The 19,839-nt window shown below is 44.6% G+C and overlaps 2 protein-coding genes and 1 long non-coding RNA gene across 6 annotated transcripts; all 3 read right to left on the bottom strand.

Annotated features, from left to right (window-relative positions):
* Positions 1 to 9: 9 nt before the first annotated feature.
* On the bottom strand, positions 10 to 538 carry LOC115182931 (uncharacterized). Its single transcript, XR_003873916.1, has 2 exons — positions 274 to 538; positions 10 to 225 (listed from the first exon to the last, which is right to left on the bottom strand). It is a non-coding gene; the product is annotated as an uncharacterized LOC115182931 (long non-coding RNA).
* Positions 539 to 3,795: 3,257 nt separating this feature from the next.
* On the bottom strand, positions 3,796 to 8,513 carry LOC115182961 (stonustoxin subunit beta-like). The gene is made up of 2 exons (XM_029744319.1): positions 8,281 to 8,513; positions 3,796 to 7,445 (listed from the first exon to the last, which is right to left on the bottom strand). The coding sequence occupies exons 1-2, from the start codon at positions 8,432 to 8,434 to the stop codon at positions 6,871 to 6,873; spliced, it is 729 nt and encodes a 242-aa protein (XP_029600179.1). The 5' UTR covers positions 8,435 to 8,513; the 3' UTR covers positions 3,796 to 6,870.
* A 27-nt stretch (positions 8,514 to 8,540) lies between these two features.
* Positions 8,541 to 19,644, bottom strand: LOC115182960 (NACHT, LRR and PYD domains-containing protein 12). 4 transcript variants are annotated; one of them, XM_029744315.1, is made up of 10 exons: positions 19,427 to 19,644; positions 18,754 to 18,807; positions 17,767 to 18,005; positions 14,936 to 16,733; positions 13,652 to 13,825; positions 12,860 to 13,033; positions 12,505 to 12,675; positions 10,847 to 11,017; positions 8,850 to 9,090; positions 8,542 to 8,798 (listed from the first exon to the last, which is right to left on the bottom strand). In XM_029744315.1, exons 1-9 carry the CDS (start codon positions 19,549 to 19,551, stop codon positions 8,871 to 8,873), a joined length of 3,126 nt encoding a protein of 1,041 aa, XP_029600175.1. In that variant the 5' UTR covers positions 19,552 to 19,644; the 3' UTR covers positions 8,542 to 8,798; positions 8,850 to 8,870. The 4 variants fall into 4 exon arrangements, with proteins under 4 accessions (XP_029600174.1, XP_029600175.1, XP_029600177.1 ...); XM_029744314.1 differs by having other exon boundaries at positions 8,541 to 9,090; XM_029744317.1 differs by lacking the exons at positions 8,542 to 8,798; positions 8,850 to 9,090; positions 10,847 to 11,017 and adding an exon at positions 11,375 to 11,427.
* Positions 19,645 to 19,839: the final 195 nt, after the last annotated feature.

Here is a 19,839-nt window from a genome sequence, read left to right on the forward strand (position 1 = left end):
TGATTTTTCTTTGTTTATTTTCACCTTGTCTTCCCTCTATTCTGCACAGATGATAGTCTTTTATAATTGTATCTGTAATGACATGGGTTTAAGATACGTGAAAGTCAAATGTCTCACTAAAGTTCACCGGTAGAAAGAGACGTTTGTTGTCGACAAGAGAGCGAGTGGGTAGTAGTTGCTAGGGGGACGACTTTATATTTAAATCTTCAGGAAACATGCCTCAACCTGTTCTCTTGTCTAGCCCCATCCATATCCATTGTCCCTGATGACAACCTGTTCTCTTGTCTAGCCCCATCCATATCCATTGCCCCTGATGACAACCTGTTCTCTTGTCTAGTCCCATCCATATCCATTGCCCCTGATGACAACCTGTTCTCTTGTCTAGTCCCATCCATATCCATTGCCCCTGATGACAACCTGTTCTCTTGTCTAGCCCCATCCATATCCATTACCCCTGATGACAACCTGTTCTCTTGTCTAGCCCCATCCATATCCATTGTCCCTGATGACAACCTGTTCTCTTGTCTAGCCCCATCCATATCCATTGCCCCTGACGACAAATTGCCATTTGGGCCACAAGATAACACTAAAACACTGCTACTTTCTCAAGTCTCGACCTAGGCAAGCCAACTAACTGAAGTTTTAAACATTTAAGGCTGTCGTTTATGCTATTGGAGTGCTGAAGAGACCTTTTGAATGATATTAAAACCAGGTTTTGATTTATATGGGCTAACATGTATTTGGTTTGCTGTGATTCTAGTTCTTTCAACCCTGTTTTTGTCTTTAAACCTTACCCCACCTGACAAGCCTCCAATCTAGTACTTCTAGCCATCATGGCTTTCCCCTCCACAGTGGTCTGGGTTGTCATGGCGTTCCCCTCCACAGTGGTCTGGGTTGTCATGGCTTTCCCCTCCACAGTGATCTGGGTTGCCATGGCGTTCCCCTCCACAGTGGTCTGGGTTGTCATGGCTTTCCCCTCCACAGTGGTCTGGGTTGTCATGGCTTTCCCCTCCACAGTGGTCTGGGTTGTCATGGCTTTCCCCTCCACAGTGGTCTGGGTTGTCATGGCTTTCCCCTCCACAGTGGTCTGGGTTGTCATGGCTTTCCCCTCCACAGTGGTCTGGGTTGTCATGGCTTTCCCCTCCACAGTGGTCTGGGTTGTCATGGCTTTCCCCTCCACAGTGGTCTGGGTTGTCATGGCTTTCCCCTCCACAGTGGTCTGGGTTGTCATGGCTTTCCCCTCCACAGTGGTCTGGGTTGTCATGGCTTTCCCCTCCACAGTGATCTGGGTTGTCATGGCTTTCCCCTCCACAGTGATCTGGGTTGTCATGGCGTTCCCCTCCACAGTGGTCTGGGTTGTCATGGCTTTCCCCTCCACAGTGGTCTGGGTTGTCATGGCTTTCCCCTCCACAGTGATCTGGGTTGTCATGGCGTTCCCCTCCACAGTGGTCTGGGTTGTCATGGCTTTCCCCTCCACAGTGATCTGGGTTGTCATGGCGTTCCCCTCCACAGTGATCTGGGTTGTCATGGCTTTCCCCTCCACAGGGGTCTTAGTGTGGGTTGTGAGAGAAGTATTAAATGTGTCCTGTTCTACTAGTGCTGAGGAATTTGTTTTCCTTAAGTTTTTGATATCTCATATTAAAGACATGTATTTATGGCAACGTCATTAAATCATTGCAGAATCAGTAACTGTCTAGTTCTCCCTGAAGAAAGTGTCTACTCTACTGCAATAGGCGCTGCTGTGTTCTGCCTCCCCCTGCTGGTAAAAAGCTGAAATGACATTTTTCAGAATCATCCATTAACACCTCATTCAAGCGAGGTAAATAACTTGCATAGAGACGTTATATTCAACGCCCCTTGGTAACGTTTGAATTCGTACATAAAGCAGTATTCCTTATAAACCACTACTGTTGAGTAAATTTGACTTGTAGCCCACACATGGACAATGAAATTATAAACATCAGAAAAGAATGACCGGCCAAGGGATATACACTGAACAGAACATTAGGAAAACCTTCCTAATATTGAGTTGCTCAGCCCTCAGAACAGCCTCAATTTGTCGTGACATGGACTCTACGAGGTGTCGAACACGGGCCAGCATCCCTGTGGAACATGATCATTCCAATGCTTCACACAGTTGTCAAGTTGGCTGGATGTCCTTTGGGTGGTGGACCATTCCTGGCACCTACTACCATACCCTGTTTAAATCTTTTGTCTTGTCCATTCACAATCCATGGTTTCAATTGTCTCAAGGCTTAAAAATCCTTCTTTAACATGTCTCCTCCCCTTCATCTACACCAGGGCGGCCCAACCCTCTTCCTGGAGATCTACTGTCCTGTAGGTTGTCAGTCCAACCCTAATTTAGCATATCTGATTCAGCTAGTTAAGGTCTTGTTGAGCAGCTTATTAGTAGAATCAGGTGTGTTAAATTAGGGTTGGACTGAAAACCTACAGGACTGGTAACCATAGTTTGACTGGCCCAATAATCTTCCAGATGGTTCTCTGAAGTGAAAATATCTTGTTGCATTTCATCAGAATAATGGTGAATAAAAATCATGTTCAGATCTATATTTGAACACTCTAGTCCTGGTATTGGGTTGGCAGGAAGCCTAGTGGTTAGAGCGTTGGACTAGTAACCGAAAGGTTGCAAGATCGAATCCGCGACTACCTCCTGTAGAGTCTGTGGTGAGGACAGGGAGGAGACTACCTCATGTAGGGTCTGTGGTGAGGACAGGGAGGAGACTACCTCCTGTAGGGTCTGTGGTAAGGACAGGGAGGAGACTACCTCATGTAGGGTCTGTGGTGAGGACAGGGAGGAGACTACCTCCTGTAGGGTCTGTGGTGAGGACAGGGAGGAGACTACCTCCTGTAGGGTCTGTGGTGAGGAGAGACCAAGAGAGACTGGTCAACTTTCTTTCTAAACAGAGAAAATAGCATGTGTAGTGTTTTCAGGATATGTTGCTTTCTGTCCAGTCTACCATGAGGCAGCACATAGATCTTGACACATCAGGTCTTTAGTCTTTGTTCAGTTAGATTATTGTTCTGAAGTACTTTCCTCACTCTAGTTTAGAGTTCCCAGGCTGTCCTGCTCTGTCGTCTCTAAATGGATCCTGTCTGGACAAGAACTCTAGTTTAGAGTTCCCAGGCTGTCCTGCTCTGTCGTCTCTAAATGGATCCTGTCTGGACAAGAACTCTAGTTTAGAGTTCCCAGGCTGTCCTGCTCTGTCGTCTCTAAATGGATCCTGTCTGGACAAGAACTCTAGTTTAGAGTTCCCAGGCTGTCCTGCTCTGTCGTCTCTAAATGGATCCTGTCTGGACAAGAACTCTAGTTTAGAGTTCCCAGGCTATCCTGCTATCGTCTCTAAATGGATCCTGTCTGGACAAGAACTCTAGTTTAGAGTTTACAGGCTATCCTGCTCTGTCGTCTCTAAATGGATCCTGTCTGGACAAGAACTCTAGTTTAGAGTTTACAGGCTATCCTGCTCTGTCCTCTCTAAATGGATCCTGTCTGGACAGGAACTCCGGGTTAGAGTTTACAGGCTGTCCTGCTCTGTCGTCTCTAAATGGATCCTGTCAGTTTAGAGTTTACAGGCTATCCTGCTCTGTCGTCTCTAAATGGATCCTGTCTGGACAGGAACTTTCAACAACTACCCGCTGACATTACTGTGGTCATTTACTCTGATTTAAATGCTCTAACATTTTACCTTTGTGTAAAGGGTTATTCCATAAACAACGTGTGACATTAGGTCTACCTTTAATTTCCATGTGCAGTTGCAGGAATAAAAGTGAAGAAACTTTAGCCAAACTTAAGTTTATTGTATTTATTCAAATACCATTTAAACAATTAAAACTCTTATTCCATCATCTTCATTTCACATAGGTCAAATCTGTGACATGTCATTTCCATTCTGTGTAGTTTAGTTCACACGGAAGCAGAATTGTACAATAAAAGGTTAATCAACTGGGTGGTTGGAGCCCTGAATGCTGATTGGCTGACAGCCGTGGTATATCAGACCGTATTCCACGGGTATGACAAAAACATGTATTTGTACTGTTCTAATTACATTAGTAACCCGTTTATAATAGCAATAAGGCACCTCAGGGGGTTTGTGGTAATATGGTCAAGACAGGACTGAACGGCCAATATTACCATCTAGAATCAATACTAACTATCTATATTACAACTGATACTACATCTAAATGATGTGTGGGAATAGGGGAATTATCAATGGCTTCACACACCATTTAAACCAGTCAAACTGCAGATCTCCCAGGGAGCCGTTTTATAATTAAACAATAAGGCCCAGCGTCTCCTACTACTGAACAGGACCAGGATCAGAGTGAAACATCATGTTGGCACGACGCGACACAGCGTCTCCTACTACTGAACAGGACCAGGATCAGAGTGAAACATCACGTTGGCACGACGCGACACAGCGTCTCCTACTACTGAACAGGACCAGGATCAGAGTGAAACATCACGTTGGCACGACGCGACACAGCGTCTCCTACTACTGAACAGGACCAGGATCAGAGTGAAACATCACGTTGGCACGACGCGACACAGCGTCTCCTACTACTGAACAGGACCAGGATCAGAGTGAAACATCACGTTGGCACGACGCGACACAGCGTCTCCTACTACTGAACAGGACCAGGATCAGAGTGAAACATCACGTTGGCACGACGCGACACAGCGTCTCCTACTACTGAACAGGACCAGGATCAGAGTGAAACATCACGTTGGCACGACGCGACACAGCGTCTCCTACTACTGAACAGGACCAGGATCAGACTGAAACATCACGTTGGCACGACGCGACACAGCGTCTCCTACTACTGAACAGGACCAGGATCAGAGTGAAACATCACGTTGGCACGACGCGACACAGCGTCTCCTACTACTGAACAGGACCAGGATCAGAGTGAAACATCACGTTGGCACGACGCGACACAGCGTCTCCTACTACTGAACAGGACCAGGATCAGAGTGAAACATCACGTTGGCACGACGCGACACAGCGTCTCCTACTACTGAACAGGACCAGGATCAGACTGAAACATCACGTTGGCACGACGCGACACAGCGTCTCCTACTACTGAACAGGACCAGGATCAGACTGAAACATCACGTTGGCACGACGCGACACAGCGTCTCCTACTACTGAACAGGACCAGGATCAGAGTGAAACATCATGTTGGCACGACACGACACAGCGTCTCCTACTACTGAACAGGACCAGGATCAGAGTGAAACATCATGTTGGCACGACGCGACACAGCGTCTCCTACTACTGAACAGGACCAGGATCAGAGTGAAACATCATGTTGGCACGACGCGACACAGCGTCTCCTACTACTGAACAGGACCAGGATCAGAGTGAAACATCATGTTGGCACGACGCGACACAGCGTCTCCTACTACTGAACAGGACCAGGATCAGAGTGAAACATCAAGTTGGCACGACGCGACACAGCGTCTCCTACTACTGAACAGGACCAGGATCAGAGTGAAACATCACGTTGGCACGACGCGACACAGCGTCTCCTACTACTGAACAGGACCAGGATCAGAGTGAAACATCACGTTGGCACGACGCGACACAGCGTCTCCTACTACTGAACAGGACCAGGATCAGAGTGAAACATCAAGTTGGCACGACGCGACACAGCGTCTCCTACTACTGAACAGGACCAGGATCAGAGTGAAACATCAAGTTGGCACGACGCGACACAGCGTCTCCTACTACTGAACAGGACCAGGATCAGACTGAAACATCACGTTGGCACGACGCGACACAGCGTCTCCTACTACTGAACAGGACCAGGATCAGAGTGAAACATCACGTTGGCACGACGCGACACAGCGTCTCCTACTACTGAACAGGACCAGGATCAGAGTGAAACATCACGTTGGCACGACGCGACACAGCGTCTCCTACTACTGAACAGGACCAGGATCAGAGTGAAACATCACGTTGGCACGACGCGACACAGCGTCTCCTACTACTGAACAGGACCAGGATCAGAGTGAAACATCACGTTGGCACGACGCGACACAGCGTCTCCTACTACTGAACAGGACCAGGATCAGAGTGAAACATCACGTTGGCACGACGCGACACAGCGTCTCCTACTACTGAACAGGACCAGGATCAGACTGAAACATCACGTTGGCACGACGCGACACAGCGTCTCCTACTACTGAACAGGACCAGGATCAGACTGAAACATCACGTTGGCACGACGCGACACAGCGTCTCCTACTACTGAACAGGACCAGGATCAGAGTGAAACATCATGTTGGCACGACACGACACAGCGTCTCCTACTACTGAACAGGACCAGGATCAGAGTGAAACATCATGTTGGCACGACGCGACACAGCGTCTCCTACTACTGAACAGGACCAGGATCAGAGTGAAACATCATGTTGGCACGACGCGACACAGCGTCTCCTACTACTGAACAGGACCAGGATCAGAGTGAAACATCATGTTGGCACGACGCGACACAGCGTCTCCTACTACTGAACAGGACCAGGATCAGAGTGAAACATCAAGTTGGCACGACGCGACACAGCGTCTCCTACTACTGAACAGGACCAGGATCAGAGTGAAACATCATGTTGGCACGACGCGACACAGCGTCTCCTACTACTGAACAGGACCAGGATCAGAGTGAAACATCATGTTGGCACGACGCGACACAGCGTCTCCTACTACTGAACAGGACCAGGATCAGAGTGAAACATCATGTTGGCACGACGCGACACAGCGTCTCCTACTACTGAACAGGACCAGGATCAGAGTGAAACATCACGTTGGCACGACGCGACACAGCGTCTCCTACTACTGAACAGGACCAGGATCAGAGTGAAACATCATGTTGTGTTTTTGACACAGGGGCCACCACCTGACACAGGGACACTGAGGAGTAACACCAAACAAACAACCCTGGGTAGAGGGGCTCAGTAAATGTGGTGTAGAATGTGTACAGGTGAGTCAGTGTGTCAGAACAGACCTTGTAGAAAGACATAGTGCCGGCTGGCCAGTCCAGATACAGTCCTACTCTGTTGGAGGGGGGCGAGGAGGGGGAAGGTATGGTAGTGAGCTTATTATTGATCCAGGCCATGTAATGGTCATCACAACAGACCAGACACCAAGCTTTGTCACAAGGTCCAAGCCCACTGTCATCACCCCTTCCTGACCTATTGATTCCTTTATATGTCACGCCGATATGAGCCCCTCTCCCACTCCACTCTACCTCCCAGTAACAGAGCCCAGACAGACCCTCTCTACACAGCACCTGGTCGAAATCCTGAAATCTCTCCGGGTGATCAGGATACGGCTGCTCCTCTGTCCCCCATGTCACCTTTCTATTCTCCTCAGACAGAGAGAGGTTTCTGTGTGCTGTGTTTGGGTCCAGTGTGAGCACACAGCCATCTGATGGGAGAGACCAGGACACAATATATTACAAATCATCATCATATCACAATGTTAAATGTTTCTAGGTATTAAAGAGCCCCATCAGAATGATAATGTTTCTAGGTATTAAAGAGCCCCATCAGAATGATAATGTTTCTAGGTATTAAAGGACCCCCATCAGAATGATAATGTTTCTATGTATTAAAGGACCCCCATCAGAATGATAATGTTTCTAGGTATTAAAGAGCCCCATCAGAATGATAAAGTTTCTAGGTATTAAAGAGCCCCATCAGAATTATAATGTTTCTAGGTATTAAAGGACCCCATCAGAATTATAATGTTTCTAGGTATTAAAGGACCCCATCAGAATGATAATGTTTCTAGGTATTAAAGGACCCCCATCAGAATGATAATGTTTCTAGGTATTAAAGAGCCCCATCAGAATGATAATGTTTCTAGGTATTAAAGGACCCCATCAGAATGATAATGTTTCTAGGTATTAAAGGACCCCATCAGAATGATAATGTTTCTAGGTATTAAAGAGCCCCATCAGAATGATAATGTTTCTAGGTATTAAAGAGCCCCATCAGAATGATAATGTTTCTAGGTATTAAAGGACCCAATCAGAATGATAATGTTTCTAGGTATTAAAGGACCCCATCAGAATGATAATGTTTCTCGGTATTAAAGAGGGAAAAGGTCCAGTCAGATTTGTTGAATGATCATAACACACCAATAAATAATCCCAACAGAGCGAGGTCGTTAGTGTAACCACACCCACATAAATGATCTTTCTTCGAGTCAACTTGAAATAATCCCAACAGGGATTTTCTTCACAGTAGTCAACACTCACATTTTCTAAGCCCGTGTTTTATTGCGTACTGTCCACCATGTTCCACACTGTAGGGGGTAAGAAGAACAGACAGGCAATGTACACACAAGGTCACCCCATCACACCGTCCAGGTGGTGGTAAGTATGTTTGGCTTACAGTACATGTAATTATCATAACTAACCTGATTAGGTCAGAAACATGATAATTACATATACAGTAAGATATGTTTCTGACCTATCAGGTTAGTTATGCTAATTTATGTGTTCAGTAAGACATAACTAACCTGATAGGTCAGAAACATGTCTTACAGTATACATAAATGAGCATAACTAACCTGATAGGTCAGAACCCAGTCTTACAGTATACACAAATTAGCATAACTAACCTGATAGGTCAGAAACATGTCTTACAGTATACATAAATGAGCATAACTAACCTGATAGGTCAGAAACCAGTCTTACAGTATACACAAATTAGCATAACTAACCTGATAGGTCAGAAACATGTCTTACAGTATACATAAATTAGCATAACTAACCTGAGAGGTCAGAAACATGTCTTACAGTATACCTAAATTAGCATAACTAACCTGATAGGTCAGAAACATGTCTTACAGTATGTCACTCAACATGGACTGACATAAACCCTCTACATACTTGAGTTTCTCCAGTCTGCAGTGTGGATCCTCCAGTCCAGCAGAGAGCAGTCTGAGTCCTGAGTCTCCTGGGTGATTGTAACTCAGGTCCAGCTCTCTCAGGTGTGAAGGGTTTGACTTCAGAGCTGAGGCCAGAGAAGCACAGCCTTCCTCTGTAACTTCACAGAATGCCAACCTGCAGAGAGTTTAACATGGTGGTGAAAATAGACTGGCTGCTGTATCCATTTATACATGTATTCATAATATCATTACTGTGGCTTTATTTGCATAATATTCACAATACAGCATCTGATTGGGAACCACTGGCATATGACCAATCAGATGCAGTTTTGAAGTTTGGCCATATGCCAGTGGTTCCCAAACTTCAATACAGCATCTGATTGGCCATATACCAGTGGTTCCCAAACTTCAATACAGCATCTGATTGGCCATATGCCAGTGGTTCCCAAACTTCAATACAGCATCTGATTGGCCATATGCCAGTGGTTCCCAAACTTCAATACAGCATCTGATTGGCCATATGCCAGTGGTTCCCAAACTTCAATACAGCATCTGATTGGCCATATGACAATGGTTCCCAAACTTCAATGCAGCATCTGATTGGCCATATACCAGTGGTTCCCAAACTTCAATGCAGCATCTGATTGGCCATATGACAATGGTTCCCACACTTCAATGCAGCATCTGATTGGCCATATACCAGTGGTTCCCAAACTTCAATGCAGCATCTGATTGGCCATATACCAGTGGTTCCCAAACTTCAATACAGCATCTGATTGGCCATATGCCAGTGGTTCCCAAACTTCAATACAGCATCTGATTGGCCATATGCCAGTGGTTCCCAAACTTCAATACAGCATCTGATTGGCCATATGCCAGTGGTTCCCAAACTTCAATACAGCATCTGATTGGCCATATGACAATGGTTCCCAAACTTCAATGCAGCATCTGATTGGCCATATACCAGTGGTTCCCAAACTTCAATGCAGCATCTGATTGGCCATATGACAATGGTTCCCAAACTTCAATGCAGCATCTGATTGGCCATATACCAGTGGTTCCCAAACTTCAATACAGCATCTGATTGGCCATATACCAGTGGTTCCCAAACTTCAATACAGCATCTGATTGGCCATATGCCAATGGTTCCCAAACTTGGGGTTGGGGGATGGGGGTCCGCTGATAAATGTGTAATGTTTAAAAATGAATGTTCCTTCTCTTCAGATGGGTGTAGAATTCAACCTGTTAGTGTCACAATGCCTTCATGTCATTACTACAGTATGTGATGGTTTTCAGGACCTAAACTTAAAGACCGAGCGCAGTCACAACTCTGTTCTTTCCTGTGTTTCATATCATATTGTACAACAGAGGTGTTTGATATCCCATCGTACAACAGCCGATGAAACTAGGAGTGTAAAACTGTGGAAGAAAACGTGATCCGTCTTATTTCCTGATAGGTGGTTGGTTGAAAATACAATCCACACCGGACCTTCTGATCAGCAGGTTGACTTTTGGCTTTCCATTGTGACATCACCATGCAGGAAATTGGTTAATAGACCAATAACAAAAGAGAGTTCCAAACCTCTCTGCCAATCACAGCGCTTTCATCGTTATGTGTTGCGATCACAAGGAAAGCATCTCTCTCCTTTGTTGCTCGTAATGTGAAGACACGTCATGTTAACAAATCAGCGTGCCTTCATAAAGCTACATCATTCATAGTTATTGACTCACATATAGACAAACTAGATCGCACAACAATTACAATATTTGATATGAAATGATCCCAGCACTGCTTGCAAAATAACATAAAAAATAAAGTTTAAAAAGTAACAGCTCCATAAGTGCCAGTCAAGAAACATTCAGATTTATATCTGAGTTGGTTAACAAACAGATGTGGTGAACTGTTATCACCTAAATACAGGAACACTGACCTCAGAATCTCCAGTTTACATTGTGAATTCCCCAGTCCAGCAAAGAGCAGCTTCACTCCTGAATCCAGCAGGTCATTGTTACTCAGATCCAGCTCTCTCAGGTGTGAGGAGGAACTGAGAGCTGAGGCCAACACTTCACAAGAGGCTTCTGTGAGTTTACAGCCAGGGAGTCTGCTGATACAGAGTTAATACATGAGGTTTCCTCTGAGTTTACAGCCAGGGAGACTGCAGATACAGAGTTAATACATGAGGTTTACAGCCAGGGAGACTGCAGATACAGAGTTAATACATGAGGTTTACAGCCAGGGAGACTGCAGATACAGAGTTAATACGTGAGGTTTCCTCTGAGTTTACAGCCAGGGAGACTGCAGATACAGAGTTAATACATGAGGTTTCCTCTGAGTTTACAGCCAGGGAGACTGCAGATACAGAGTTAATACATGAGGTTTCCTCTGAGTTTACAGCCAGGGAGACTGCAGATACAGAGTTAATACATGAGGTTTCCTCTGAGTTTACAGCCAGGGAGGCTGCAGATACAGAGTTAATACATGAGGTTTCCTCTGAGTTTACAGCCAGGGAGACTGCAGATACAGAGTTAATACATGAGGTTTCCTCTGAGTTTCACAGCAGTTGATGTTAGATGGCAAACTCTGAAGATCCAACCTGTTGGATTACTCAAAATAAAGTAATTCAACCGGCAAACAAGCCTTTTACACTATTAGAATGGCTTTCATGTCATTATTACAGATGTCTTGATCCCTCTGTTGTCACAGAGAATGTTCCTGCACGCCAGAAAATGGAAACTTGTAGTGTATTCAAGGTTTAACAAGGCTTTTAAAGTTTGTAACTTCCACTTTAAAACGTCAGACTCGATTTGCCCTAACGAAGAAAAAAAAAGTATCAAGCCCTACAAAAACATCCATTAATTATAATACACATAATCATTCACATTTCCTGTTTCTGTAGGATAATTGTTTTGCTGTGAGAAACTGGTCAAATTAAGACAGTACATCTGTATGTGTTGGGATTGCTTGAGGGACATCAACTTGAGTAAATATGAATGCAGTGTTACCTAGGGAATATGAATGCAGTGTTACCTAGGGAATATGAATGGAGCGTTGCCTAGGGAATATGAATGCAGCGTTGCCTAGGGAATATGAATGCAGTGTTACCTAGGGAATATGAATGCAGTGTTACCTAGGGAATATGAATACAGTGTTGCCTAGGGAATATCATTTTTTTCAGTGAGGTACACTGCATTTTCTAGTGTCCATTTGGGGACATGTGCAGAAAAGGTTTTGATCCTACCCAGTCGTATGCTAATGAGGCCCTGTGGGAACTTGTTCATGTTTTTTTATGTCTGAGGATCCTCACTTAGCTGCTGCCTCGTATGTTGCTTGTAATGTGAAGACACGCCAAGTCAACAAATCAACATGCCTTTATAAAGTTAAAACCATTCATAGTTATTGGACTCACGTATTGACAAACTAGATTGCACAACAATTACAATATTTGTCAAAAATGTCAAAGTTTAAAAAGCAACAGCTTCATAACTGTCAGTCAAGAGACAGTGAGGTGTCGGATATATTGAGTATAATGCTGAGTTTGTTAACAAACAGATGTGGTGAACTGTTATCACCAAATACAGGAACACTGACCTCAGAATCTCCAGTTTACATTGTGAATTCCCCAGTCCAGCAAAGAGCAGCTTCAATCCTGAATCCAGCAGGTCATTGTTACTCAGATCCAGCTCTCTCAGGTGTGAGGAGGAACTGAGAGCTGAGGCCAACACTTCACAAGAGGCTTCTGTGAGTTTACAGCCAGGGAGTCTGCAGATACAGAGTCAATACATGAGGTTTACAGCCAGGGAGACTGCAGATACAGAGTTAATACATGAGGTTTCCTCTGAGTTTCACAGCAGTTGATGTTAGATGACAAACTCTGAAGATCCAACCTGTTGGATTACTCAAAACAAACAATTCAACTTGCAAACAATCAAAGCGTATTGCTGACCTTAGGATCTCCAGTCTCCAGATTGAATCTTCTAATCCAGGAGAGACATGTTGCACTATTGAGTCTCCTAGATGATTGTCACTCAGGTCCAGCTCTCTCAGGTGGTAGGGGTTTGACCTCAGAGCTGAGACCAGGGCAGCACAGCCTTCTTCTGTAACTCCACAGCCTGATAGCCTGCAGGATCATTCCATATGAAAATCTATCAAAATAGCCTGCAGGGTCATTAGACATGAAACAATCAAAATAGCCTGCAGGGTCATTCCATATGAAAATCTATCAAAATAGCCTGCAGGGTCATTAGACATGAAACAATCAAAATAGCCTGCAGGGTCATTCCATATGAAAATCTATCAAAATAGCCTGCAGGGTCATTAGACATGAAACTATCAAAATAGCCTGCAGGGTCATTCCATATGAAAATCTATCAAAATAGCCTGCAGGGTCATTAGACATGAAACAATCAAAATAGCCTGCAGGGTCATTCCATATGAAAATCAATCAAAATAGCCTGCAGGGTCATTCCATATGAAATCAATCAAAATAGCCTGCAGGGTCATTACATATGAAACAATCAAAATTGACCGTTTTTGTCCTCTACCTTTTATTTGAACAAAAATATCCAATCATGTACAGTACACCCGTTAGAGACCCATTTTAGACCCCCCCATTCTAACATGAGACATCCTCTCATCACTGATAAAGATGGACAATTGATTTTGATACCATTCTAAATCTTATAAACAATATTCTCAAACTGTGGATGATTTATTGAACAAGTTGTGGGTTACTGACTTCAGAGTCTCCAGTTTACAGTGGGGATTCCCCAGTCCAGCAGAGAGTAGCTTCACTCCTGAATCCAGCAGGTCATTGTCACTCATGTCCAGCTCTCTCAGGTGTGAGGGGTTTGAGCTGAGAGCAGAGACCAACAGTTCACACGATGCTTCTATGAGTTGACAGTCAGCAAGTCTGCAAATACAGAGTAGATACATGAGAGATAGGTAGTATTAATGTTAGTGGAAGTTTAGCTTTCCCTGCTAGTGTAAACCTGTGTTCCTTCTGAATGGCATAGTGAAGTTGATAATACCAGTATGCCACTACAGTAAAATTGTGCGCCGGCCCTTTAAGGTTTGTCAGTTGTCAACCAGAGTTGTCACCAGTTCTTAATTATACTATGCGTGCTGCATCAGGCGCGTCCTCTGACAGGCGCGTCCTCTGACAGGCGCGTCCTCTGACAGGCGCGTCCTCTGACAGGCATGTGCTGTATTACTTACAGAATAATTCACGTGAGATGTTTTGTGACCCTGTTTGGAGTTACTGTTTAGTAATATTAATTGTGGACAGCTGCATAATTATCCCCTATACCTTTCTGTCCATGGACCCAGCTATATTTGTCCTGTATCAGACGTGTCCATGGACCCAGCTATATTTGTCCTGTATCAGACGTGTCCATGGACCCAGCTATATTTGTCCTATATCAGACATGTCCCCTATACCTTTCTGGACATGGACCCAGATATATTTGTCCTGTATCAGACGTGTCCATGGACCCAGATATATTTGTCCTGTATCAGACGTGTCCATGGACCCAGCTATATTTGTCCTGTATCAGACGTGTCCATGGACCCAGCTATATTTGTCCTGTATCAGACGTGTCCATGGACCCAGCTATATTTGTCCTATATCAGACATGTCCCCTATACCTTTCTGGACATGGACCCAGATATATTTGTCCTGTATCAGACGTGTCCATGGACCCAGATATATTTGTCCTGTATCAGACGTGTCCATGGACCCAGATATATTTGTCCTGTTTCAGACGTGTCCATGGACCCAGATATATTTGTCCTGTATCAGACGTGTCCATGGACCCAGCTATATTGGAGTATCTACAGTTACATGATCACCTGTCATAAGTAAAGGTGTACACCATGAATACACGACTCAATACTTTTTCTGATCAATTTCTATAAAAAAAAATGTTTTGTTTATTATTTGAATAGAAATTGTAGTCAGCCAGTGAAAATACTGCTATACCTCCCAGTATAGTTAGGTGAGTGATTATCCACGAATACTTACAGAGCCTTTCTGCAGACTCTCACAGCTGGAAGCAGTCTCCTACGACCCTCCTGTGATGTCTTGTATTTCCTCAGGTCAAACACCTCCAGAACCTCCTCTGATATCTGCAGCATGTAGGCCAGCGCTGAACAGTACGTAAGTGCCAGGTTTTTGGATCTTTTCTCTGACCTCAAGTATTTTTCGATTTCCTGCTGTACTGAATGGGTTTTCATCTCTATCAGACAGTGGAAGAGGTTGATGCACCTCTCGGGGGACATGTTGGTACTCTGCATCATCTTCAGAGATCGGATTGTTTTCTTGACGCTCTCTGAACTGCTTTCTGTCTGTGTCACCAGACCTCGTAGGAGTTTCTGATTGGACTCCAGTGACATGCCATGAAGGAAGCGGACGACAAGGTCCAGATGTCCTGTCTTACTCTCCAAGGCTTTATTCACGGTACTCTTCAGCAGCTCATGTAAGGTTAGCTCTTCAGACGTGGCTCTAGTCGCCTGGACGAAGGGCTTCAGTTCATCCATGTTCTTGGTTGTGTAACAATGGAACACGTAGACAGCAGAGAGAAACTCCTGAACATTCAGATGAACAAAGCAGTACACCACTCTCTGAAATAACACAGACTCTTCTTTAAAGATTTGTGTGCACACCCCTGAGTACACTGAGGCCTCTTTGACATCAATGCCACACTCATTCAGGTCTTCTTCATAGAACATGAGATTTCCTTTTTCCAGATGTTCAAACGCCAGTTTCCCCAGCTTCAGAAGAACTTCCTTATCTGACTCCATGAGCTCCTGTTGATCCATTTCGTCTTTTCCATGATACTTCTGGTCCTTCATGGTGTGAATGAGCACGAAGTGTGTGAACGTCTCAGTCAGAGTCCTGGGCATCTCTCGTCTCTTGTCTGTACTCAACATGTGTTCAAGGACTATTGCAGAAATCCAACAGAAAACTGGCATGTGACACATGACGTGGAGGCTTCTTGATGTCTTTATGTGGGAGATTATTCTGTTGGCCAGGTCCTCATCATCACGGAATCTCTTCCTGAAGTACTCCTCCTTCTGTGGGTCGTTGAACCCTCGTACCTCTGTCAGCTGGTCGACACACTCAGGGGGGATCTGATTGGTTGCTGCTGGTCGGGAGGTTATCCAGAGGAGAGCTGAGGGAAGCAGATTCCCCTTGATGAGGTTTGTCAGCAGAACATCTACAGAAGATGTCTGTGTGACATCAGACATCATTTTGTTGCACTGAAAATCCAATGGAATTCTGCTTTCATCCAAACCATCAAAGATGAACATAGCTTTACAGGCAGCGAGTTTCTCTGCATTGCCTATGTCTAGTTCTGGGTGGAAGTCATGGAGAAGTCTCAGAAGACTGTACTGGAGATCTTTGATCAAGTTCAGCTCCCGGAAAGGAAGCACAAATATGATCTCCACATCTTGGTTAGCCTTCCCTTCAGCCCAGTCTAGGATGAACTTCTGCACAGAGACAGTTTTTCCGATGCCAGCGATGCCCTTGGTCAGCACAGTTCTGATGCTTCTCTCCTGGCCAGCTAAGGGTTTAAAGATGTCATTGCAGTGGATTTCTGTGTCATGTGAGGTTGTCGTCCTGCATGCTGTCTCTAGCTGCCACACCTCGTGTTCATCGTTAACCCCGTCACTCTCTCCCTCTGTGATGTACAGCTCTGTGTAAATCCTGTTGAGGGGGGTTTGACTTCCTGCTTTTACCAGGCCTTCTATCACACATTCATACCTCCTTTTCAGACTGGCTTTATGGTTTACTATAGCTCTCTGCAGGCTGACATCCACTGAAAGAGAAGAATAGAATTTGCTGAGAATTTATGTGTATCTCGCCTTGCCACATTCACTTGTACTCCGGTGTATCTCGCCTTGCCACATTCACTTGTACTCCTGTGTATCTCGCCTTGCCACATTCACTTGTACTCCTGTGTATCTCGCCTTGCCACATTCACTTGTACTCCTGTGTATCTCGCCTTGCCACATTCACTTGTACTCCTGTGTATCTCGCCTTGCCACATTCACTTGTACTCCTGTGTATCTCGCCTTGCCACATTCACATGTATTCCTGTGTATCTCGCCTTGCCACATTCACTTGTATTCCTGTGTATCTCGCCTTGCCACATTCACTTGTATTCCTGTGTATCTCGCCTTGCCACATTCACTTGTATTCCTGTGTATCTCGCCTTGCCACATTCACTTGTATTCCTGTGTATCTCGCCTTGCCACATTCACTTGAATTCCTGTGTATCTAGTCTTGCCACATGCCGGAAGACTAAAAGTTCTAACATTTGAAAATACAAAGGGCCGCGTGGACAAAACATTAAGAACACCTGTTCTTTCCATGACATAGACTGACCAGGTGAAAGCTATGATCCCTTATTGATTTCACCTGTTAAATCCACTTCAATCAGTGTAGATGAAGGGGAGGAGACAGGTTAAAGAAAGATCTTTAAGCCTTGAGACAACTGAGACATGGATTGTGTATGTGTGCCATTCAGAGGGTGAATGGGTAAGACAAAAGATTTAAGTGCCTTTGAACAGGGTGTGGTAGTAGGTGCCAGGTGCACCGGTTTGTGTCAAGAACTGCAAAGCTGCTGGGTTTTTAAACACTCAACAGTTTCCCGTGTGTGTCAAGATTGGTCCACCACCCAAAGGACATCCAGCCATCTTGACACAACTGTGGGAAGCATTGGAGTCAACATGGACCAGCATCCCTGTGGAACGCTTTCTACACCTTGTAGAGCCCAATATTTTGTCCAGTCAATGAACATGGTTTGGTCAATGAAACATGAGCTTAATGAGAATGAGCAATGGTCTTACTGTTTTCAGAGCCTCTCGCGTCATCGTTGGGTTCAGCCAGTTGCAGTAGAACTGGACGTGTCCTGAACCTCTTTCTACACCGAGGACAGCCATAGTGTCCTGAAGGAGCAGGCTGCTCCCAGTATCTGGTGATACACTGTCTACAGAACCTGTGTCCACAGGTGATAGAGACTGGATCTGTCAGCACCTGCTCACACACTGCACACCTGGACTGATCCTCTGACAGAGTAGGCCATCCACTACACACACACACACACACACACAGGGTACTGTGAAGTTGAAAGTTTGATTGATTGTGATAGTTGAGAAAGTTCAGGAATGTTTGTAGTCATACTGTATGTGCATCAGGACCTTGACATACGGATGGACCTACGTTGACACTGTGGATGGTTTAAATGATCAGAATGGAGAAAAGAAACTAGCAGTAGATTGGTTTGTAAATCCAAGGAGATATCTTCATGGTAAATCCAACTGAAATCAGTCTTAACTTGTCTTATCCTGGATCAGTGGTACAATCACTTTTTCTGAAATAGATTCCTTCTCCCATAGACCAGTCACTCTGATGGTAGTAGAGGTAGTGGTGGTGGTAGTTGTAGTAGTAGTAGTAGAGGTAGTAGTGGTAGTAGTAGTAGTGGTAGTGGTAGTGGTTGTTGTAGTACAAGTGATAGTAGTAGTAGTAGTAATAGTAGCAGTAGTTGTTGTTGTAGTAGTAGTAGTAGTGGTAGCAGTAGTAGCAGTAGTTGTTGTAGTAGTGGTAGTAGTGGTAGCAGTAGTACCAGTGATTTTGGTAGTAGCAGCAGTAGTATGTAAAACACTGTAAAATACTGCAGGAGGCTAGACTTCTTACCCTTGATCAGTGGTACGATAATAATAGTTTGATTAATTGTGATTGTTGAGAAAGCCCAGGGATGTTTGTAGTCATACAGTATCAAACATGAGCTCTCATTTACTCAGAGTTCAGATATGGAAGTAAAATGTTCATCTTACCTGTTAGCTTCTGTGTCAAGTTCCCCTGAGAGACTCATTTTAGAGCACTGACTCCTAAACAGAGATCCAGCATAGTGGTTAACACAGTGACAGCTCATTATTGAATGAGAATTATTCTCTATTATTCATAGCATTCTCTTAGAAATCAAACATTTACTACAGACACATCCAAATAGTCTGGTGATTTAATGCAAATCACATGTAGTCATGACTGGTATTTTCCACCTCTTCTCCATGCCTGCCAGGATTGAATTGGATCCGCGGTAACCTCGCTTTTGTTTAGGTGGTGTCAGAAGTGTAACTGCGTTGTAGCTGTCAAATCAACAAACTTCTCCACATTTTATACCTATCCCCGGCACTGTCATTGGATGTGCAGTTACATTTCTATAAATCACATGCAGCCGTATTTCATGTTCAAACACTGGCGTCCGTGATGTAATCTACACCTCGATTAGGATGATATAAATCCTTATTGTTTAGTTTAAAATAATGTTTTTAACGAGAACCATTTCTATATAGCCTAGACTTTCTTGTTCTGAACTCCTAGCTTCGTTTCTGGGTTGGGAACAATCTGTGAATTGTATTTCCGGTGTAAGGCGTGTGGTCCATCTGGATGGTCTTTTCTCTACAGAAAGGTGGTAAACCAAGAAGAGTAAGACCTGTTGTAAAGTACCTCTGGTCGAAGCGATACGGGAGGAAAACAGCAGTATCTACAGCCTGGTACTTTAAAGTTAACCCGGGTTGGGTTTGGTATCCCGGCTCGGATTGTGTTTCCACTGCGGACAGAATGTTAACCATGTCATGTTGCTAGCTAGACAATGTCACTGTGCTGTTAGCTCTGCTAATGTTGCGACTGTAGAAAATCCTTTGGCTACAACTAGCGAGATGTTGTAGAAATATCCCCCTAGTGGATATACACGACACAAGACTGACTTCTTCTGGGTGGAATACAACGAGTTCAACCGAGTGGAAGTTGTCGCCGCCTTTTGTTTAGGAGTAGTTATAGTAGGAGTAGTTACAAGCCTGCTAGAGTTAGTTATCCAAGTTGTATCAGTCTTTTGTTTAGGAGTAGTTACAAGCCTGCTA

Source organism: Salmo trutta, unplaced genomic scaffold (genome assembly GCF_901001165.1).
Source record: "Salmo trutta unplaced genomic scaffold, fSalTru1.1, whole genome shotgun sequence".
Taxonomy (NCBI): Eukaryota; Metazoa; Chordata; class Actinopteri; order Salmoniformes; family Salmonidae; genus Salmo; species Salmo trutta.

What these genes read in the sequence shown, in the direction of transcription:
- LOC115182961 (XM_029744319.1), bottom strand. Translation starts at nt 8,434, where the DNA reads ATGATAATTACATGTACTGTAAGCCAAACATACTTACCACCACCTGGA. An exon ending in AAAACACGGGCTTAGAAAAT is followed by an intron (nt 7,446 to 8,280) that starts GTGAGTGTTGAC and finishes CTCTCCCATCAG; the next exon opens with ATGGCTGTGTGCTCACACTG.
- LOC115182960 (XM_029744314.1), bottom strand. Translation starts at nt 19,551, where the DNA reads ATGGTTAACATTCTGTCCGCAGTGGAAACACAATCCGAGCCGGGATAC. An exon ending in TGTAAACTGGAGACTCTGAA is followed by an intron (nt 13,034 to 13,651) that starts GTCAGTAACCCA and finishes ATGATCCTGCAG; the next exon opens with GCTATCAGGCTGTGGAGTTA. An exon ending in TGGAGACTGGAGATCCTAAG is followed by an intron (nt 12,676 to 12,859) that starts GTCAGCAATACG and finishes CTGTATCTGCAG; the next exon opens with ACTCCCTGGCTGTAAACTCA.